This window comes from Cydia fagiglandana, chromosome 24 (genome assembly GCF_963556715.1).
Source record: "Cydia fagiglandana chromosome 24, ilCydFagi1.1, whole genome shotgun sequence".
NCBI classification, from domain to species: domain Eukaryota; kingdom Metazoa; phylum Arthropoda; class Insecta; order Lepidoptera; family Tortricidae; genus Cydia; species Cydia fagiglandana.
In genome coordinates, this window is record NC_085955.1 from 1,021,208 (window position 1) to 1,045,079 (window position 23,872).

A 23,872-nucleotide genomic window follows, 5' to 3' on the forward strand; every position below is an offset into this window, starting at 1 on the left:
GCTAAGTTTATGACAATTGTCACAAGAAACACTACAATTGTCACGAAATTCCGACATATAACTCATTACCTGTCAAGAATTACCTACAATTCTTCTAAATCTTTGACAATTGTCAGAAACTTCGCAGGAGAAATATCTGTTTTTTTCCTATATAATAAAGTTTCTTTAAATAATACAATGATGGTGGCAAACAGGAATACGGCCCGCCCGATGGTAAGTGGTAATCGTTGCCCATGGATGCCTGTGACGTCAGCAACAGTGATTTTACAATTCGTCGCACCTGTCACCGATGTGAAATTGGGGCCAGGTACAAACAAATAATTACATATAATACAAACAATAATAACACTTTCACGGGTGTAGTCCTCACATCCATCACCTCACAGAATGTCAGGCATAGTAATAATCCAAGTTGATTGGCCAATTTACTAACCAGTCACAGTGCTTTAATACTTTTCGTCGGACTTTAAGCGCATTACTGTATAAAAATTACATATTAATGTCAAATTTCGTCGCTTGTGAAGCAGTGGTGGCCGAGTGGATATGACGCCCGACTTTCAATCCGGAGGTCGCGGGTTCAAATCCTGGCTCGTACCAATGAGTTTTTCGGAACTTATGTACGAAATATCATTTGATATTTACCACTAGCTTTTCGGTGAAGGAAAACATCGTGAGGAAACCTGCATACATCTGCGAAGAAATTCAAAAGGTGTATGTGAAGTCCCCAATCCGCATTGGGCTAGCGTGGGGACTATAATCCAAGCCCTCTCGCGTATGAGAGGAGGCCTGTGCCCAGCAGTGGGACGTATATAGGCTGAATGGTTGTGGTAATGTCAAATTTTATTGATCTAAATGTATATAGAAATTTCAACAATATCTCAAAGATATTTGTATAAACGCAATACTCACCGAATTCATACATTCCATACAAATCGCCCTTGTGTTTGTCGAGCAGCTTGTAGCTCGCTCCGGCGTACGGGTTGTCGAATATCTTCTCTCTCATTCTCTCCAACGTACTCTTCCATTTGACAGGATCTAGAATGGATGTACGTACATGTCAAAATTGTCAAACATTGCGTGTTCGAAAAGATTTATTCAAATAGCGGAGTTTTAGTAATAGGGTCCCGTTTTTAACCTTTAAGATAAAGATAAGATAAGATAAAAAATAGTTTATTCAAGTAGGCCACAAACAAAACATCCTCCAGACTGAGCATAGTCGCGCTACCCCCTCTGCCACGCATACGGTAGTTTTACTCCATGTTCGAGTCGAAAGTGTCTTTGTGTGACGTCCGTGTATTTGAACGGACCAATCACGGCACGGGACTTCGCTCACCTCGTCCCGCGCACCTCCGCATTTTAGGCATCATCGGTTGCATGAAATAATTGCTCTAAACTAGAGGATTCCTAGTCTATGAAGTAGGCATACTGGCATATTACAATGCGCTTATGAACGTCAAATAAAGCTATACCGGCTCCAACCGTACACCTCTGCCTCGAGTTTTAAATCCCCCGTCAATTGGAGGAGGGTATCCCAATATGGAACCGGCAACAAACTCGGCGGGACGCATTTTTTCAAAACATTATTACATCTTATAATTAACATGCGTTACGAGTAAATAAGAAAAATACAATTTAAATTACTATAGAATTCATGCAATTATACTCAGTAGGTATAATTTGATAAAAAAACATGTACGAGTATGTACATGAAAGTCATGAAATCATACAAATACGTAGCTCTTTCAGAAAACATATCAAACCTCTATCTATCATATCTTTGGGTACGGAACCCTAAAAATGAACTGTACTATTATTCGACGCGCTTTCCGGAAAAACGGTTACCATTTTGATAAATTATTTTACCAATCTTCCAATATGTTGTCACCACGTTCATAGTCCTAAATAATTAACCAAATGTCAACCTTATTACGTAGGCAACAGAGTGCAATCAAAATGACAAGTAGATGTAATTACCTTTGACTCTCAGAGCCATAACTAACTCTTCACAGTAGTGCGTCAGCAAGTGATTTGGATCGCAGACCAGCTGCAAGCACCTCCTGTACAAACAAAAATATAGATATTACATATATAATGCATTTTTAATAACAATACTTCCGTGAGACACAGACATATTCCGACGACCGGTCTGGCCTAGTGGGTAGTGACCCTGCCTATGAAGCGGATGGTCCCGGGTTCGAATCCTAGTAAGGGCAGATATTTGTTCCTGAGTCATGGTTGTTTTCTATGTATTTAAGTACCTATATATTATATATTTATATCGTTGTCTGAGTACCCACAACACAAGCCTTCTTGAGCTTACCGTGGGGCTTAGTCAATTTGTGTAAAAATGAAGGAACCAGGACCTGGAACCATAGTAACCTGTATTTCTCCAAGCTGGCATCCTTAGGCAGCATGGCGGTTAAGGTCCGTTGGAGCTCTGGTGGGAACTTGTACGCGTTCTTCTCTAGTAGCTCGACGGAGAACGCGTCCAGAGTAGCTAGTACAGGCGCGAGCTGAGAAATACATTCATTTGCATTAGGGCCCCGTGGGTTCAGGTTTTTCTATCACTCTCACTGAGCGTAAGCGTAAAGGCCCGTCTCCATATTGCGCGGCAAGCTATCGAACATTGGCGCGCGAGCCACGCGCCGCTTCATTGTCGGTGTTTCGACGCGCGGCCAAGGAATGTTCGCGCGCAGTTGGGACGGGTGTGTATATATTTCAGTTGGCTCGCGCGGCAGCAAACGTAATGAAAAATGTCGTACTTTAATTAAATTATACGGCACTAAACAGTGTCTATGGAACAGTAAATGTAGTGATTATCGCAACAGATCATTTTCTATTTGGCTATACTTCGTTCCGAATAATTAATTTTTGTGATATAATGTGGTCGATCGTCGGATCGCCTGCCGCGCGCGGCCGCCTCGCATAAGTTCAAGATGGTGTCGAAATTGGCTCGCGCGCCAAAATGCAGGTTTGCCGCGGTCGAACATTGCTCGCGCGGCCGCCGCGCAATATCGAGACGCGCCTTGAGGGAGATGGCTGTGCGTGTCCAGGATCGTGAATCATGTTTTTGATTTTTCGTAACAAACAAAAAAAATCGATGAGTTGAATCAAAATTATTTTTTATTTCGTTTGCGCATTTTATTGTTAACAGTATTTTAAATGGTAACAGAATACGGAATTTCATATTAACCTCCTAAGACTAAATGTAATAATTTGAACCTTTCATGAACCAAATAAAGTTTCATTTCTTTTCTTTCATTGCTTTTTAAAACAAACGAAATTCGTTCCAATAAACTTATAGAATAAGGTTCAAATTAAATAATTGAAAACTTTATATGGTGGGTCTTAGGAGCTTAAAAATAAAAAATGCTAAAGGCAGACCATATTCTTTTTAAAGTACTTTACAGTGTTAAGTACTGGATATACGCACGGGAGGAGACGCGCGGGCGGCGGGCAGCACGCGACGTCATCGCGGCAAGCCGCGAGCGACCCGCGGCCCACCACTTCGCTTTACCTACTTCACCGGCAACGGACGAATACCGAATTTAGCTTTATAATTGTTTGGCCGGGCTTTTTCATGTAATTAAGGCGGAATAAACCAGCCTATTTTGATACAGTCCGCGATTTTATTTCTACGTCCCATTAGGACCCTAACATTGGTCCTTTAGGATTCTCACCGTCTTAATTCGCGAAGATAACGGTCAACCGACTTCAAAATCTCCGGGCGCTTCAGACGTGGTCTTCAGCTGTAGAAGATACCTGGTGAAGACTCTTCGTATTCATCGTCTCAACGGGTACTCCGCCTAGCAACCGCGCACGCCAGAGAAAAAGAAGCTATTCGGAAATTTGCATTGCAACGGACTTTGGACCCATCGAAAGTGCGAGTCATCTTGAGAACAAAGGAAGTCAACATATTTCCTCGTGAGGTAGACTTAGAACAGCTCTTCCCTCAAGTCACTGCTTTACTGCGTAGAAACGGACTCCCATTCCATTCTGAGTCCCATTCCATCCCATTCCATTGGGTCCATTCTGAGCCCACGGCTTCCCTTGTTTGTAACGTCGCTGAATCACACCATGATGTACCGCAATGTACTACTGCGCCGCATGCTTTAATGTCCACAGCGATCGTGAAGGTGCGCGACGGCGCGGGCAACGTGCATACGGCCCGGCTGCTTCTGGACAACGGAAGTTCCTGCCACCTCGTAACAGAATCACTCTGCGGTAAGCTGGGTTTGTCACGGCGTAGTGTAGCCTCCACGTTGACAGGTGTTGATAAAATATGTTGACTTCCTTTGTTCTCAAGATGACTCGCACTTTCGATGGGTCCAAAGTCCGTTGCAATGCAAATTTCCGAATAGCTTCTTTTTCTCTGGCGTGCGCGGTTGCTAGGCGGAGTACCCGTTGAGACGATGAATACGAAGAGTCTTCACCAGGTATCTTCTACAACTGAAGACCACGTCTGAAGCGCCCGGAGATTTTGAAATCGGTTGACCGTTATCTTCGCGAATTAAGACGGTGAGAATCCTAAAGGACCAATGTTAGGGTCCTAATGGGACGTAGAAATAAAATCGCGGACTGTATCAAAATAGGCTGGTTTATTCCGCCTTCATTACATGAAAAAGCCCGGCCAAACAATTATAAAACTAAATTCGGTATTCGTCCGTTGCCGGTGAAGTAGGTAAAGCGAAGTGGTGGGCCGCGGGTCGCTCGCGGCTTGCCGCGATGACGTCGCGTGCTGCCCGCCGCCCGCGCGTCTCCTCCCGTGCGTATATCCAGTACTTAACAACAGAAAGTTACCTTTTCTAACAAATCCCGTGCTGTCTCAATGTCTAGTTGTCCTTGGAGCCCGTCCAGCCTGTTCAGCAGAACAGCTAGCAACAAGTCGGTCCTGGGCGTGTTGAGAGCGGCCGCGCGAGAGACCACTGCAGACATGTTTGATAGGGCATCTTCTGTGTCGGTTGTACCTGGTTAGAATAAACATTTATAAGTTATATTTTTTTCTATGAAATGAATTGTGTAATGAGGTCCGTAAAAAGTCCTAAATGTCCACCTAACCTCTAGCCGCCCAGATGCCTATAAAAAGGTCTCCTGTTCCATTCAAATTTGAACTTAGTGTTGACAAAATAAAATTTCGTTTTGCTTAGCAAGGTTTGACGTATGGGCGGCTAGAGGTTAACGAAGGTAATGTATTTTTTGATCACACTTGCTAGGCGATGCGGTATATTTATTATCCATGATTTCACCTCGTGAGGAAAAAACGACGAAAAATTTTAACTTCTGCCTTATATCGGACGTGCATTACAGCCTTTCCTTTTTCCTCACAAGTGTGATGAAAAACATCGTGTGTACCACGAGCGGTACTGGAATTACGAACTCGTGTTAATAAAGCCCTCGCCTTCAGCTTCGGACTTCAATTCATCTCGCTCGTAAGTACTTGTTTACCGCCCGTAACACACAATACTTCTTCTTCTTCTTATGTCTGATTATATTACTCCCCCCCCCCCATTCATCTTACTTTTCTCATTATCACTCACCAGTTTCCAGTGCTTTATCATAGTGACCCACGGCTATTTTGAAAACCGAGCTTACGGCCTCTTTGGAGCAAGTACTCCAGTCAACCTGTGTGGACGACCGGTCGACTTCCACCAGTATTGACTGCAAATCGTGGTGCTGAAGCGCTGAAATATAATTACCAATGGAGTCGGAACTTATGTACGAAATATGGGAATTTTCGGAACTTATGTACGAAATATGGAGTTTATCGGAACTTATGTACGAAATATAGAGTTTTTAGGAACTTATGTACGACATATGGCGTTTATCGGAACTTATGTATGAAATATGGAGTTTTTAGGAACTTATGTACGAAATATGGAGTTTTTCGGAACTTTGTACGAAATATCATTTGATATTTACCAGTCGGTTTTCGGTGAAGGAAAACATCGTGAGGAAACCGGATTAACCCTTGTTAACTAACAACCTATCAACATGTTGGCTTTTATTATTTTGAAAGAAAGAAAGGAAATACATTTATTTACGTCAACCAACCAGTTAAATTACAAATTTTACATAGACACATAGACGTTAAATAGGACCCCCCACTCATTTTGAAAGTGGACTTACAATTTAAATCGCTTCGTAGGAGCAGAGTCAGATGGTACATTTCTATACACACCGAGGGATCGCTCGGGAATTGTGGAGTGTACTTTTCTGAAAGATAAAAAAACCGTTTAAAAAGTGTAACACTGTTACGGTAGATGTCGCTAGGGTCCCCTTGACCCATATGGTGGAAAGATTTGCTGGCTATGGATGAGGTCTTGGTGGCTCAGATGGCAGAGCGCTGGATATCGATCCAGAGGCCGTGAGTTCAAGTCTCACCCAAGACAGTAATTTTTCCACTTTTAAATTTATTCTAAGCTTAATAGCGTCGCTCGCAGACGTTTCTGCTTGTTAAAAATAAAAAAAACAACGGGTTGCACTCCGGGAGTGCCGACAGAAGTGAAAACTCAATGACTAGTCCAAAATGTCTGCAGCACTATGTATAATTGACCCATCCTCCTTTCTATTGAAAAACTTTAGTTCCGAAATTGCTGGTCAGTGAGCTTAAATATGTAGCGTTGATGAGTATTAGTTGCCTGTGGAAAGAAAAGTACAGTCAGCGATAAAAGCTTGTACCAAAAATGAAATTTTTGCCAAAAACTTATTGAAGTTATAGAGTGTTTTCGTTAGAGAGGAATTAAAACATATTAAAGTAGCCAATAATAAGTACTGACCCGCTTTCATCAGTGCGTCCCGCAGAAGTTCCGAGTTTTCCCGCTCCAGCGCCGTTTGCCGGAGCGCTAGTAGCTTCTCTCTCAACCAAGCCAGCGTCTCGACCCCGCTCAGCTCTCTGAAATATGTAGTTAAGATACTGACCCGCTTTCATCAGTGCGTCCCGCAGAAGTTCCGAGTTTGCCCGCTCCAGCGCCGTTTGCCGGAGCGCTAGTAGCTTCTGTCTCAACCAAGCCAGCGTCTCGACCCCGCTCAGCTCTCTGCAATATATAGTTAAGATACTGACCCGCTTTCATCAGTGCGTCCCGCAGAAGTTCCGAGTTTGCCCGCTCCAGCGCCGTTTGCCGGAGCGCTAGTAGCTTCCGTCTCAACCAAGCCAGCGTCTCGACCCCGCTCAGCTCTCTGCAATATGTAGTTAAGATACTGACCCGCTTTCATCAGTGCGTCCCGCAGAAGTTCCGAGTTTGCCCGCTCCAGCGCCGTTTGCCGGAGCGCTAGTAGCTTCTGTCTCAACCAAGCCAGCGTCTCGACCCCGCTCAGCTCTCTGAAATATGTAGTTAAGATACTGACCCGCTTTCATCAGTGCGTCCCGCAGAAGTTCCGAGTTTGCCCGCTCCAGCGCCGTTTGCCGGAGCGCTAGTAGCTTCTGTCTCAACCAAGCCAGCGTCTCGACCCCGCTCAGCTCTCTGCAATATGTAGTTAAGATACTGACCCGCTTTCATCAGTGCGTCCCGCAGAAGTTCCGAGTTTGCCCGCTCCAGCGCCGTTTGCCGGAGCGCTAGTAGCTTCTGTCTCAACCAAGCCAGCGTCTCGACCCCGCTCAGCTCTCTGCAATATGTAGTTACGATTTCAAACCAAATACAATTTAATAATCGGACAAGCGCGAGTCGGACTCGCTTACCGAGGGTTCCGTGCTAACGTATTATTTTTTCACTAATTTATAGTATGAGATATTATTTTGTATTTGTAGTGTAAGACGATATTACTTGCCAGAGTTCATAGTTCAAGGTCAAGGGGATGTACCCTATACATTTTGATTCCCTTGAGAGTGTCGAAATATGGGGCATTATCTATGAAAAGGGACCTTATTGTCGATGGTGCTTACCCCGCACAGCGTCGCGCGGCATTGTATTTATATGAGAGCATCGTTAATAATGGCGTAAGCGCCATCGACAATAAGGTCCCTTTTCATAGATAACGTCACATATACGTTTTTTGCGGCATAAACGGCCGCATCTTTTTTTCACATACGCTCTCACTTCTGAGGTGAAAAGTTGTATGTACAGTCAGCAGTAGAAGTTGCTAAGCGGGCGAGGTGTTCAAAATGATCTTGACGCGACTTTATTGTTAATAGAATAAGAGCGTGTCGAGGTAATTTTGAACACCTCGCCCGCTTAGCAACTTCTGCTGCTGACTGTATAACACGAGATCAAAGTTATTTGCATCTCACGCGCTTGTGAGCCCCTTACTACGCTCAAGATTCTAAATTAGATTCACTCGCTACGCTTGTACGCTCGCTAGCTAGACAGTTGAAATTTTCACAGATGATGTATTTCTGTTGCCGCTATAACATCAAATACTAAAAAGTAGGAACCCTCGGTGGGTGAGTCCGACTCGCATATGTCCGGTTTTTATCACTTTTATTGTTTATAAAATATCTCTTTACTCACTCTACGTTCCTCTCAACGCATTGCAGCGCTATGTTCGGTATGCCCATCTCGTTCGCTCGCATGCACCATCTCAACTCGTGCGAGCGGGACAGCTTGCTTGTCTTGTCATCTCTTTCGCTAAGTTGGAGCGAGTTGTAATATGACGATCTGTAAGGAAAGTCGCGGTATTATTATTAACCTTCGGCCCAAATAGTTTTAGGTGTATAAATACATATGTATAATAGAGATCACAGAGATATATCACCTAAACCGTGCGTCGTAAGACAAAAAAAAAACAAATTTTCGTTCTTGATTAAAACCCCCATTTATTAAGACACAAAGAAGAAAAAAAATCTATTATTTTTGTTGACTCGTAGATTAAGTTTTGTATACAATAGTGATATAATCAAGTATTTCAATCTCGTACCTACTAAGGCCACGAAGCTTGTTGAGTACTCGACTGAAAAGCTTTCCATTATATCACGATTGTATAATAGTTATTTACGATACAAGTGCGGAAAAGAGGAAATTCGAAACGGGAGGCGAATAACCTATTCGCACGTGTATCGTACAACTTTTTACAGTACGGTCAGCCAAGAAAGTGGTTACCTCTTTCTTGGCTGACTATACATATGGCTCTTTGTACTTTTGACATACGCACGGAAAGTGCTGTTTCCATATGTACCATATGTACTGTAAAATACTAATGTAGTTTCATTCGCTATTATGGACTGTGTAAATAAATAAATATAATCCGACAATTTTACACAGAATCGATCTATCCCACTATAAGCTCAATAAGGCTTGTGTTGTGGGCACTAGACGACGATATATATAATATATAAATACTTATATTCATAGAAAAAGCCATCACTCAGGAACAAATTGAATTGTGTGTGAATTAGTTTACCTGATCATAAGTCTGGCGGCACTTTCTGCGAGGCAGTCGGAGGTCTTAAAGAGCTGTGAGGGCATAGTTTCGGCAGGATCGTGTTGCCATGACAACGCCTCTGCTATCTGTTACAACAAAACAATTTCTTCCATATACAAAAACCGGACAAGTGCGAGTCGGACTCGCGCACGAAGGGTTCCGTACCATAATGCAAAAAAAAAAACAAAAAAAAGCAAAAAGAAAACGGTCACCCATCCAAGTACTGACCCCTCCCGACGTTGCTTAACTTTGGTCAAAAATCACGTTTGTTGTATGGGAGCCCCATTTAAATCTTTATTTTATTCTGTTTTTAGTATTTGTTGTTATAGCGGCAACAGAAATACATAATCTGTGAAAATTTCAACTGTCTAGCTATCACGGTTCGTGAGATACAGCCTGGTGACAGACGGACGGACGGACGGACAGCGAAGTCTTAGTAATACGGTCCCGTTTTACCCTTTGGGTACGGAACCCTAAAAACCGATAACGATTTCGATCATGGTATAATAATATACTCCGCCTGGTACTCTCTTCCCGTCTCTTCGTGGTCACGTGACTGACACAAGCCTACGTCATCATGCGACAGCGCTATATGATAATATGCGATAGCGCTATATATAGCGGCCATGTTATTGTGACGTAGGCTTGTGTCACTTTGGGAAGAGAAAACTGTTTTATTAGACTATGATTTCGATGTAATTGGCTATATGGAGGTTTTCGGGAGCGAAAACAACGATCTGGCTAGATCTTATCTCTGGGAAAACACGCATTATTGAGTTTTTATGTTATTCGAGCAAAGCTCCGTCTCCTAGATATTAAGAGTAATGTACTCATCCTCCTCATGGGAGCCTGGGGTCCGCTTGGCAACTAATCCCGAGAACTGGCGTAGGCACTAGTTTTTGCGAAAGCGACTGCCATCTGACCTTCCAACCCAGAGGGGAAAGTAGGCCTTATTGGGATTAGTCCGGTTTCCTCACGATGTTTTCCATCACCGAAAAGCGACTGGTAAATATCCAATGATATTTCGTACATAAGTTCCGAAAAACTCATTGGTACGAGCCGAGGTTCGAACCCGCAGCCTCCGAATTGAAAGTCGCACGCTCTTACCGCTAGGCCACCAGCGCATTAAGAGTAATGTCACAGAATAAATAATAGTACTACGTACAGAAAACTCACTCTCTAACAAAACCCGTCTGTTACGATCAGGACAGATATGGCCGCTAGGTGGCGACAGCGCCACGCGCGGCTTATGGCTTGCCCCAAAATTGGGGTGGAACGGATGTACTTTTAGGTACCTCCGCTGGTAAAGTAAGTGGTGGTGGTTCACTGAATAAGTATATTTCTCTCTCTGCACCAATTGTAGATGTCTGTTTGGCCCTATGGTTGACTGGTAGAGAATGCCATTTGGCATTAAGTCCGCCATTTGTACATTTTTGTATATACTTTGTGCAATAAAGTTTAAATAAATAAATAAATAAAGTACTGTAAAGGTTTGCAACCTTTTTTAATCTGTGACTGGTTAGTCACGATATTTAAATTTAGAATATCAGCCCGCTGTCAAATAGAACGCGGTGCGGAATTGGCATTACATTAGAGGCAGCCATCAAGTATAGATATTTAATTGTAAAACTAGCTGAGAAAATATTTATGTTGCAGTCAAAAGTGTGAACTGGTCAAAAGAACTTTTAACCGACAAAAACAGGCAAAACTGCTTTTGACTGAGCATGTTGGTCAAAAGTAGTTTTATCTGAAAATCATACCTACCTATTTCTGGCAGCAGTTTCGTTTTTAGGGCGTAGCAAAAAAAAATAACCCTAACCTACCTATCTCTGGGAACAGTTTCGTTTTTTGGGCGTAGCAAAAAAAAAAACCCCTAACCTACCTATCTCTGCGAGTACTTTTGACTGATAGTAACAGTCACAATTACTATTAACCAATGATTTTCAGGTAAATCTACTTTTGACCAACATGCTCAGTCAAAAGCAGTTTTGCCTGTTTTTGTCGGTTAAAAGTTCTTTTGACCAGTTCACACTTTTGACTGCGACATATACAAGAAGAAGTGATCTTGTGTTTTATCCATGCCCGCAGGGTCCTCCGTAGGCCGTTCCCTTTACAGTACTCACGGCAGATATCTCGAAGTGCCTCCGCGGCCACTGATCGGCTCTTCTCAGCCAGCGCCAGCAGTTGACAGATTGTTGTTTAAGCGCGGCGGCCATCTTGTCGAACCAGCTCCCCGCGGTTTCTGGCACTGGAACGTTTTTACAAACAAAAGAGTACAGTCAACTGTAAAAATAAAGGAATGTCTCCTTTAAGTAAAACGAGAGCGCTGGTGGCCTAGCGGTAAGAGCGTGCGACTTGCAATCCGGAGGTCGCGGGTTCAAACCCCGGCTCGTACCAATGAGTTTTTCGGAACTTATGTACGAAATATCATTTGATATTTACCAGTCGCTTTTCGGTGAAGGAAAACATCGTGAGGAAAACTGCATACATTTGCGAAGAAATTCAAAGGTGTATGTGAAGTCCCCAATCCGCATTGGGCTAGCGTGAGGACTATAGCCCAAGCCCTCTCGCGCTCTAGAGGAGGCCTGTGCTCAGCAGTGGGACGTATATAGGCTGAGATGATGATGATGATGATGAAGTAAAACGAGCCAGCTAACCTCCAGGGCCCGACTTATCTTTCCACACTGTATTTATTTATTATTTAATTAAACTTTATTGCACAAAGTATATACAAAAATGTACAAATGGCGGACTTAATGCCAAATGGCATTCTCTACCAGTCAACCATAGGGCCCAACAGACATCTACAATTGGTGCAGAGAGAGAAATATACTAATTCAGTGAATAAAAAAAAGCAAACTATACATATAAACTACATAAATAAATAAAATATATAAACTACTACATATTTATACAATATTTACATACTATAAATATAATAATGATGGATATTATTCGAACTCTTGTATATGTTTTCCATGTTATGTCTGCCAAGATATTAATTTCAATTTGAGTAGGTTTACCTTCATAGGAGTCCAGTAAGGTGTTGAAATCCCTCCTGTCGGTCCAGAGGGGGGGAAGGGTGCCCCTGACCGCTCTGCGTTGCTGCAGGGTAAGATCATCCCAATTCGACAGCTTTCCAAAAGCCTTTTTCAGGTCTGAAAGTCAAATGAAATGCTACCTACACTGTTTTCAATAAGGTTGACATTCCATCGAAACTGAGTGCACATCCTAATGTACATTGGGCGGCACGAGGATATAGTTGAAACATAGATAAATAATAAGCCACTTTCAGATCATCTTCTTCGTCGCGTTGTCCCGGCATTTTGCCGCGGCTCATGTGAGCCTCTGGGATCCGCTTGACAACGAATCCTATGATTTGACCTAGGCACTAGTTTTTACGAAAGCGACTACCATCTGACCTTCCAACCCACAGGGGAAACTAGGCATTATTGGGATTAGTCCTGTTTCCTCGCGATGTTTTACTTCACCGAAAAGCGACTAGTAAATATCTAATAGCGGAAGCAGTTATAAAGTTGACCCAAATTTTTTTTATTAAGCTATGAGCTTCATCACATATGTTCCTTGAGTAATTCTAAGCATTTCAAGCCTGGGAGGCAATAAGAAATGTGTGTCTACTCGGATTTGTAATGGATTCAAACTTTCAACCCCTTTTTAACCCTGTTAGGGGATGAATTTTACAAAACGCTGAAATTACTTTTCCTGTCTTTTAATAATATCCCCAAATACAAAGATTCAAATCCCGCGTTCGAAAAATTTTTTGATATCTATACACACTTTCAACCCCTTTTTCACCACCTTAGGGGATGAATTTTCAAAAACGCTGAAATTAGTTTTCTTGTATTTTAATAATATATCGTTTTACAAAGTTTCAAATTCCTAGCTTAAAATAAAACTTGAACCCCATACAAACTTTCATCCCCTTTTTAACCCCCTTAGGGGTTGATTTCTCAAAATCGCTTCTTATCTCTTGTACACTTTATAAATGTAATCTAGTGTGCAAATTTCAACTTTCTATCTTTTGTAGTTTCGGCTCCGCGTAGCAAAAATCTCCAACCAAATTTTCACCTTTTTACGTTTTTCTTGTAAAATTACTATGTAACTGAAAAAAACAAATATCAGCAATGAATTCTACGTTTTTCGTTTATACGAAAATGATACCAAACTCGCCCTAGTACCCACCAGGATCAGAATAGATTTTTTTTAAAGATGACGGGTGGCGGCCGTCTTTGTACCCCACCCTCCCCCCCACCCCAGGCTAGAAATGCTTAGAATTACTCAAATATCAGACGTGATGAAGCTCATAGCTTAATAAAATTTTTTTGGGTCATGTATGGCAGCGTTACGTAACTGTTTCCAGTATAATGAGCCACTTTTAGATCATGAGGAATGTAAAACGTGTACCTTCAATGGAAAACGTTGAAGCCTCATTCATAACCTCATCTTGGATGTCCTCTGGCTGTCTGTAAATATAATATAAGTAATAATGGGGTAAAAAATAGGGAGCTAGAGGAGCTGGTTTCGATGCCTAATATAAGTGGCGAGATCAAAGCAACACGACTCCGCTGGCTTGGTCACCTGGAGAGGATGGGGGAGGATCGTGCTGTGAGAAGAGCGTATGTGGGGCACCCGGGCGGAAAACGTCCGTCTGGGCGTCCCAGATACCGCTGGAGTGACGAAGCCCAAAAAGACCTATCCGCCCTCGGAATACCCAACTGGCGTGAAGTGGCGCAGAATAGGGCAGAATGGCGCTCTCTTGTGTCAGAGGCCAAGATCCTCTTTGGGTCACTGAGCCAGTGATGTATGTATGTATGTAATAATGGGGTTGGCAACTGTCAAAGGTTTGCATAGATGGCGCCATCATAGCTTGTTTTCTATGAGATTTGGCTTAAAGGGCTGGCATCCGGGGTATTAAAAAAACCGGGCAAGTGCGAGTCGGACTCGCGCACGAAGGGTTCCGTACCATTACGCAAAAAACGGCAAAATAAGACGTTTGTTGTATGGGAGCTCCACTTAAATATTTATTATATTCTGGTTTTAGTATTTGTTGTTATAGCGGCAACAGAAATACATCATCTGTGAAAATTTCAACTGTCTAGCTATCACGGTTCGTGAGATACAGCCTGGTGACAGACGGACGGACGGACAGCGAAGTCTTAGTAATAGGGTCCCGTTTTACCCTTTGGGTACGGAACCCTAAAAAACATAAACATGACACAATTCTAGGGATTGACAGGGCAGGCTATGATGGCGCCATCTGCTAAAAACTTCGACCAGCCAACCCCATTGTATTTACACTGTAAATAATATTATTTGAAGCAAAATATATAATTTGACTGGTTATTTACCTCCCTACCTTAAATGTAACTTTTAGACCCACTTGCGCCATTCCTCTAACCTGGGGTTAACCGGTTAAACCTGGAGTTGGTTACCAGTACATTTTGACACTAGGTTAACGGTTTAACCGCTTAACTCCGGGTTAGTGGGACGGTGCAAGTGGGCCTTAGTTGTTGTTATTGAAATAAATATTTTTTTTTGTATGTCTTTCCATATCTCGGGACCATGGGGCCCCGAACCTTTGGGAGGCATGCGTGGCCGAAGCCAACAGCACAGAGGCCCTTTAAGACAAGTTTGATGTTATGTACTTATGTAATACACCAGCTAGAACCCATTTACATGTATTATTATTATTAACTAACCCTAGTTGGAACATGGCGTCTCCCAAACACCTCATAGCGACGTCTTCGTATAAAAGTCTCGACAAGGCAGCTCCTTCTGTGCCAGATGTAAGCGTCCGGAGCCTCTCCACAGGGGCGAGAAGACTGAAATAAAAATATTACTTGAACCATGATAAAAAATCTAGTTCAGTCGCCAATTTATGAAAAGAATACGTACTAATAAATCGTCGGGTGAAAAGCAAAAGTCACTAAGTACTATCAAAAAATTAAAGTAATAATGTACTTTATTACACTTGTAATACGGTTTATCGTCCGATAATTTCAATGGTGTTAGTTAGTTACTTTTGCTTGTCACCCGACGAAATATCGTCAGGTGACAAGCAAAACTCACTGATTACAAAAAAATATTAAACAAAAATCAACCTTTTTTAGGTATTAGTATGTTTCACTACGGCTTTTAACTTGTGGTGGTAATTAGTGAGTTTTGCTTGTCACCTGACGATATATACGGTGTAACATGAGGAAACCGAATAATTTTAACCACACATTTCTGAGGCCAAAAAAAGGAAAAAATGTAATATGAGTTTAGGTAAATTTCGCCAAAAAAAAACATAAAAAAATAATGTTATTGGTAAATTTGTCACTTAAAATTGATTTTAACATTTAGACTACGTCCCATAAGCAGCAACATCACCGTCAAAAATGCCTTTTACAGTATGTAACAATAAAAACTTATTTTTCTTTTAATTAACCTCTTGGGGTTCAATGTCCTAATACTAGTACAAATTACCTCCAATGAAAATTAAATCTTAATGAAATGGAATAGAGTTTCGTTTATTTTGTTTCATTCGATTTTAAAACAAAACAAATTCAACTCTATTTTCTAATTCGGTTGATTCAAATTCGATTGCCAATTTTCCTTGTATGGTGGGCCGCTAGAGGTTAATATTATCTCTGAAACTAGGCGAATTTCAAAAAAGTTTATATGACATTTTTGTCTCTAAATATGAGCAGGAATACGCTGTTAAAATTATTCGGTTTCCTCATGTTACACCGTGTATATCGGGTGGAACAGAACGAACGACTTTTACGCAAACGGGGAATCGTTTAGGCTACGTACTTTATTTATCACGTTAATATTTCTAACCGGTTTTGAGATACAGTTTGTTAAACATTCGACCAAAAATCTGTATGTTTCAACCCTAGCCAGTAGATCCTATTAAATGACATGGCATGTGTGTCAATTTAGAAATGTAAGTAACTTTGTTTGATTTTTGACCCCCCCCCCCCTAAAATCATTCAAAATCATGCTTCTAATGACTCCGTTTCCTCCTACGTCATGCTACCATCATCCGAAAAATTAAAGAAGTCCAAATATAGGGGTCTCGGCCCCGAATACGATTTCGTACCTTTTGGTGTCGAGACCCTTGGCCCGTGGGGTCCGAACGCGTCTACCCTTTTTAAGGCGCTATCAAAAAGGATAGCTGACGCCACTGGTGACCGTAGATCTGGCAGCTTCCTCGCACAAAGAATAAGTATTGCGATACAGCGAGGAAATGCTACCAGCATCTAACGGCACCATGCCGCAGGTGGATATTTTGTAATCATTTATTTTAAGTTTAGTTTTGTTTATTTTTAGATTTAGTTTAAGTTATTTAATTATGTTTTTTTAAGTATGTATATTAAGTTCGTATGCACTAACAAATATAGTAACTTTGTAGGGTTGTCACTGATATAACAATATTTCATTTTAATGATTTTGTTCGATGAATGATTTTAGATTATAATAACACTTAAATAACACTATCCTTTCAGCTCAGTCTCTAAAAATGTTCCAACCTGTATACTAATAATTCTGTAGGCAACTAGCCCAACATGCCCAGCTGTGGGCTACTCACCCCACTCTCCCTTCTAACACTCTACACACGTCTATATACACCGGCGTGAGGTCCGTGGGCTCTCGGCCCAGCAATGTGCCCAACAGTGGGACTAGTGTAGACGCCACATCGAATTTGGTGTTTGATAAAACAAAGCTAACATTTTTGAGGCCAACTAGCCCAACATGCCCAGCTGTGGGCTACTCACCCCACTCTCCCTTCTAACACTCTGCACACGTCTATATACACCGGCGTGAGGTCTGTGGGCTCTCGGCCCAGCTATGTGCCCAACAGTGGGACTAGTGTAGACGCCACATCGAATTTGGTGTTTGATAAAACAAAGCTAACATTTTTGAGGCCAACTAGCCCAACATGCCCAGCTGTGGGCTACTCACCCCACTCTCCCTTCTAACACTCTGCACACGTCTATATACACCGGCGTGAGGTCTGTGGGCTCTCGGCCCAGCTATGTGCCCAACAGTGGGACTAGTGTAGACGCCACATCGAATTTGGTGTTTGATAAAACAAAGCTAACATTTTTGAGGCCAACTAGCCCAACATGCCCAGCTGTGGGCTACTCACCCCACTCTCCCTTCTAACACTCTACACACGTCTATATACACCGGCGTGAGGTCTGTGGGCTCTCGGCCCAGCAATGTGCCCAACAGTGGGACCAGTGTAGACGCCACATCGAATTTGGTGTTTGATAAAACAAAGCTAACATTTTTGAGGCCAACTAGCCCAACATGCCCAGCTGTGGGCTACTCACCCCACTCTCCCTTCTAACACTCTACACACGTCTATATACACCGGCGTGAGGTCTGTGGGCTCTCGGCCCAGCAATGTGCCCAACAGTGGGACCAGTGTAGACGCCACATCGAATTTGGTGTTTGAGAGAACGGAGCGCAGTACTTCTGCGAGTAGGCAGCGAGCTGCATCGGTCGATGTCTGAAAAACATGAAAAACAGATAAAAAAAGGGTTGCACTCCGAGAGTGCCGGCAGAAGTGAAAACTCACATTGTAACAGTTTTTCAATTAGGTCACGTGTCCGTCTTACGAAGCGTCTTACGTCTTACGCTCTCGCGAGTTTAACATTTTTTCCCCATCACAAAAAGTGCACAGCGCCGCTAAAGAAGTTTTCACTTCAAAAAATCATTAAATATCGAGCAACCATAGAGAAATAAGTGCTCACTCCATACATCAGTGTTCTTACCAATACGTTTATTGTTTTCGTAGTCGACATCTAGCGTCAATTAGCAGATTTATCAGTACTGCTACTCGACAATAGATGTCGCGACGAACGAAAAGTGTAATGAAATGAAAAACATTTATTTCGAGCAACTATGGACTCATAAAGATTTGTTAGTAGACTTACAAAAATTAATCTAAAATTAGATCTAATGCTCAACAATTTTCAGCTAATGTTATAACCGGATTAACCGGAACTCTACTTTCAACTCCTTCCGCTCGTTATATTAGTTGTAAATGGTTTTAGCAGTACATTTTTCCTCAGTCGCGACACTCGTGACATCTGGTGTCAAGTAGCGGTACTGATAAATCCATTACTCGACGCTAGTCGCTATGTCGACTACGAAATAACCCACGTTTTGGTAAGAAAACTGATGTATGGTGTTAGCACTCTATCCTTACTTATTTCTCTATGGTCAGAATAACAAAGAACGTGTGTGATACCTTAGCGAAATCGAGCAGCGTTTGCAGTATACTATCGACCGGTATTTGAACGTCAATCGCCGAATTGTTAGCGTCTGAAAACAAAATGTAATATATGTATGTATGTCACTTTATTGCCCATAAACAGGTTTAATTAAACAGGTAAAACAAAACAGAAATAAAAATATTATGTACAAAGGCGAACTTATCCCTAAAAGGGATCTCTTCCAGCTAACCTTTGAGAAAATGCGAAAGGATCAAACACTAACCGGTGAAAGACAATTTAATATGGACAAATAACAAGGGGCAAAGACGAGAGCAATGAGTAAAGAGAAAAACCAGTACTACATATCTATAAATACGCATAAACTATAAACATACCTATATATAATATAAGTACTTTGGCTATAAATTTTACACAGGTACAGTCATCAGCAATAATATCTTACACAACTAGGGCCGCAAAAATATATGACGCGCTCTTATTGCGATCCAAATAAGAACGTGTCACATATTTTTGCGGCCCTAGTTGTGTAAGATACTATTGCTGATGACTGTACTGTACTTGTGGCATAGAGAAATAAGCAAGTATAGAGTACTCACTCTATACATCAGTTGCCTCACCAAAACGCTTATTGTAGTTATTATTTTCGTAGTCGACATCTATCGTCAAATAGCGAATTTATCAGTACCGCTACTTGACACTAGATGTCACGAGTGTCGCGACTAACGAAAAGTGTATTGCTCAACAATTTACAACTAATATTATAAGCAAAATATAGAATATAGAAGAAGAAAATAGAGTTCCGGTTGATCCGGTTATAATATTAGCTGAAAATTGTTGAGCATTAATTAGACTTTTTGTTCGTTCCGACATCTATTGCCAAGTAGCAGTACTGATAGATCCGCTACTTCTCGCTAGGTATTAACTCACATTTATAGACGGGTCTAACGCGCATTTACCGACGTTAATAAAATAAATTCGCGATAGACCCGACCGATCTATAAATGTGAGTTAGAATGTGTCCAAAACGCGAAAGTTTTAAATATCATATTGTCGATAGATGTCGTCTACGACAATAATAGGCATTTTGGTATCATAATCTATTTTCCCGGTTCCCGAGATACAGGCTGTGCCTAGTTTGGGGCCGATGAATATTAGTTTAATTGTAAAATTTAATTTTCTGCTAAGTTCAATCTGTGATGTCAATTGTAAAATTATTTGGTCAATAAACGATTTGTATTTGTAAAACTGATGTATGGAGTGAGCACTATATGTTACTTATTATTTCTCTATAGTAGGTTTATTTGTGAGCTGTATACTAAACCAACAATTTTTTTACTGTGCTTGTACCTGATCTAACAGTACTGGGAGTGCCGCGTGTGTTTGTCCGTCCCCTCGTTGCGCTGTAGCTCCCGAACGTGCCTTGGAACGTTTTGCTGAGCGTCAGCAATCTCGAACCTGGTTCTTCCCTGCACACATAAGCGGTATCCAAACGGGATGATCAAATCGACCGATTTGGTCAGAAATGAAATTGAAGAAATCTCTACCTCCAATTTAATCACCAATTTTAGATTTATGGCGATATTAGAGCCCTCTAAATTGAAAAAACCGGCCAAGCCCGAGTCGGACTCGCGTTCCAAGGGTTCCGTATATTACACAATTTTTAACAATGTATTTTTTAAATCCGTAGGGGCCGGATCAAAAACTGTAATTAAGTCCGATTCACGCTTGACTGTACATTTCTAATAGGTTTTCCTGTTATCTATAGGTATAGACCTATTTTATGTATTTTTTTCAAAATTTTAGACCTAGTAGTTTCGGAGATAAAGGGGGGAATGGTCATTTTTTGCCTATTTTCTTGAATAACTTCTAAACTGTTTATTCGAAAATTATAAAAAATGTATATTTGAGATCCTTACAATAAGCTCTTTCATTTGATATGTAACATGATATAGTTTGAAAATTTTTATTTTTTTAGTTTTTTCATTTACCCCCCAAAAGTGGCCCCCATGTTTAAAATTCATTTGTTTACGTTACATGTCCGTATTCGGGTCACAAACTTACATACGTGTACTAAATTTCAAAATGATTGGTCCAGTAGTTCCGGAGAAAATCGGCTGTGACAGACGGACAGACAGACAGACAGACGCACGAGTGATCCTATAAGGGTTCCGTTTTTTCCTTTTGAGGTACGGAACCCTAAAAATGAACGAAAATACTGGCGTCTTAAATTGGTATTCTTGCGTCCGCACCTCATTTTATCGGTAATATCGGTCATAATGACCCGGTCCGGGTCATTATCGGCGGTAGAATTCGGCGAGCCAAATTGGCGTTTGCGTCCGCACGTCCTAATCCGATCGGGTAATTTAATCAGATTGGCGAAAAATGTACTAATCTGGATACGCCTAATATAGTTATAAAGGTTGCCTAGCAGTGGGACACAATACAGGCTATAACAAAAACAAAGTTGTTGTTTAACAGCTCGTGCTAATATTGATACAAGAGCAAGCTAAAGATTCCAAAACTGAACCACGATCGTAGCGAATGATTCGAAAAGTGGAATTTTGAACGTTGCGTGGGTTTCAAAGAATTCATCACACCAACATGGTAACGCATCGTGGTATAATAATATACTCCGCCTGGTACTCTCTTCCGACCACGTGACTGACACAAGCCTACGTCATCATGCGACAGCGCTATATGATAATATGGGAGCTATATAAAATGGCAATGTTATTGTGACGTAGGCTTGTGTCACTCTGGGAAGAGAAGACCATATTTTATTAGACTATGGTAACGCATTTAGGGTCGGTTGCACCAAACTGTTCGTATCGTTAAAGAGTTCGCTAAATTTCTATGTATGGAAAGTTTCATAGTAAAGCGCTGGGGAGCGCCGGCTGACGTTGATCAGTCTGTCAAATGTGGTTGGTGCAACTTGCCCTTAGTGAAGCAGTGGTGGCCGAGTGGATATGACGTCTGACTTTCAATCCGGAGGTCGCGGGTTCAAATCCTGGCTCGTACCAATGAGTTTTTCGGAACTTATGTACGCAATATCATTTGATATTTACCACTAGCTTTTCGGTGAAGGAAAACATCGTGAGGAAACCTGCATACATCTGCGAAGAAATTCAAAGGTGTATGTAAAGTCCCCAATCCGCATTGGGCTAGCGTGGGGACTATAGCCCAAGCCCTCTCGCGCATGAGAGGAGCCCTGTGCTCAGCAGTGGGACGTATATAGGCTGAGGTGATGATGTGATGATGATGAACGCATTTAGTTGGAAAGGGACAGACTCACCTGACTGGTAGAGGCTCCTCTCTCAGTCGTATCTCCTTGAACCCCTCCGCGCCCCGCACCCCGCCGAACAGCATTCCTAGTAACGCCGACACGCACCCACACACGTCTGGCGGCTTGTCCGTGTGTGCGGGTAAGTATACGGCCAATAGGAAGCATTCTGCAAATCTGAAAAAATAGTAGACGTGGCCATAGAGAAATAAGTAAGCATAGTTGGTCACTTCATTACATACATAGTTTTCTTACCAAAACGCGAGTTATTTATTTATTTTAAACTTTATTGCACAAGAACAAGTAAAAAGTACAAAAGGCGGACTTAATGCCTTGAGGCATTCTCTACCAGTTAACCAATGGACCACAGAAATTAGCTATTATTTTCGTTGTCGACATCTAGCGTCAAGTACCGGAATTATCAGTACTGCTACTTGACAATAGATGTCGCGAGAGTCAATTGATGAGCGCCGCTATAGTTCGAGAATGTAAGCGATCTTGACATGTCTTTTAATTGAAAAACCCTTTATAAAAATCCGTAACTATTACTTTTGAAAGCAGAAAAATATAAATGATCGTATTTCATTCATAATTGCCGAAACTTATTTTTAAAATGTGTTTTTCAATTAAAAGACACATTAAGATTGTTTACCTTATTACTAATGCTAAAAAAAACTAACTATACATCCCAATATCAACCTTCGTGCTTTACGCCAAGCTTCACGATGACGCCGCGCACGTTATGCCCCGAGCATGAACTATAGGGGGCAGCACAGGAGCCGTCAGATTTTTGGCGCGAGGCCAGGCGTGGCTCACTCCGCGATTTCGTCGCTTTGCTACAGGTAGCTAAAAGTACATCCGTTCCACCCCAATTTTGGGGTTTGCCATAAGCCGCGCGTGGCGCTGTCGCCACCTAGCGGCCATATCAGTGCTGATCGTGACAGATGCGTTTTGTTAGAGAGTGAGTCTTCTGTACCTAGTACTATTATTTATTCTGTGGCGAGACGTAAATGTGTCGTTTATGCTTCCGATGTAGCCCACAATATGGCAAAATCAACTATGCACAAGGAAACGTACAGACGAGAACGGTAGATAGCACTTGCTTTGGCAATGTACAAGTATACATGTTTCCGATTCAGGCCACAAGATGGCAGACCCTCCATCGCGCACAGTCCCTATAGGCCCCTATAGGTCCCTATATATATATTAATATTATATTAATATTATATATTATTAATATTATATCGGCGGGTTTATATTGATTAATATTATATTGTTTTTATTAGGGTTCCGTACCCAAAGGGTAAAACGGGACCCTATTACTAAGACTCTGTTGTCCGTCCGTCCGTCCGTCTGTCACCAGGCTGTATCTCACGAACCGTGATAGCTAGACAGTTGAAATTTTCACAGATGATGTATTTCTGTTGCCGCTATAACAACAAATACTAAAAACAGAATAAAATAAAGATTTAAGTGGGGCCCCATACAACAAACGTGATTTTTGACCGAAGTTAAGCAACGTCGGGCGGGGTCAGTACTTGGATGGGTGACCGTTTTTTTTTGCCTTTTTTTGCATTATGGTGCGGAACCCTTCGTGCGCGAGTCCGACTCGCACTTGCCCGGTTTTTATAACGTTTAGGCTCACCTGGCGCCAAGATCTTTATCCAAATGTGCCTCTAAAGCGTCTCTCGCAGCCTCCGCCACCTCGCTCGCGTCCACGGAGTACACTCCGAGGCAGGTCAGTACACTGTTGGTGTATACGTCATCTCGGCTCACGCACGTGAGGCGTGGCGTTCAGAGTATTTAAAGCGTATGGCGTATTAATATTGATATTATATTGTTTTTAGTTTTTATAACATTTAGGCTCACCTGGCGCCAAGATCTTTATCCAAATGTGCCTCTAAAGCGTATCTCGCAGCCTCCGAGGCAAGTCAGAACACTGTTGGTGTATACTGTATACGTCATCTGATCACGCTCTAGAGGC

General features: G+C 41.9%; 2 protein-coding genes across 2 annotated transcripts in view; both read right to left on the bottom strand.

Annotated features, from left to right (window-relative positions):
* LOC134676248 (DNA-dependent protein kinase catalytic subunit-like) overlaps positions 1-7,006 on the bottom strand; it is a 92,619-nt gene extending 85,613 nt beyond the window's left edge. Inside the window, exons 1-7 of the mRNA XM_063534597.1 lie at positions 6,777-7,006; positions 6,127-6,213; positions 5,538-5,681; positions 4,801-4,967; positions 2,380-2,513; positions 1,975-2,057; positions 910-1,035 (exon numbers count right to left, since the gene is read on the bottom strand). Coding sequence (XP_063390667.1) covers positions 910-1,035; positions 1,975-2,057; positions 2,380-2,513; positions 4,801-4,967; positions 5,538-5,681; positions 6,127-6,213; positions 6,777-6,786 — 751 coding nt within the window. The 5' untranslated portion in view covers positions 6,787-7,006. The remainder of the gene's footprint in view (positions 1-909; positions 1,036-1,974; positions 2,058-2,379; positions 2,514-4,800; positions 4,968-5,537; positions 5,682-6,126; positions 6,214-6,776) is intronic.
* On the bottom strand, positions 6,885-23,660 carry LOC134676567 (uncharacterized). The gene is made up of 15 exons (XM_063534959.1): positions 23,534-23,660; positions 21,901-22,065; positions 19,956-20,074; positions 18,623-18,696; positions 17,700-17,878; positions 16,952-17,086; positions 15,075-15,197; positions 13,780-13,838; positions 12,378-12,512; positions 11,478-11,602; positions 9,334-9,440; positions 8,445-8,591; positions 7,345-7,602; positions 7,061-7,176; positions 6,885-6,892 (listed from the first exon to the last, which is right to left on the bottom strand). Exons 2-15 carry the CDS (start codon positions 21,972-21,974, stop codon positions 6,885-6,887), a joined length of 1,659 nt encoding a protein of 552 aa, XP_063391029.1. The 5' UTR covers positions 21,975-22,065; positions 23,534-23,660.
* Between the last annotated feature and the right edge of the window lie 212 nt (positions 23,661-23,872).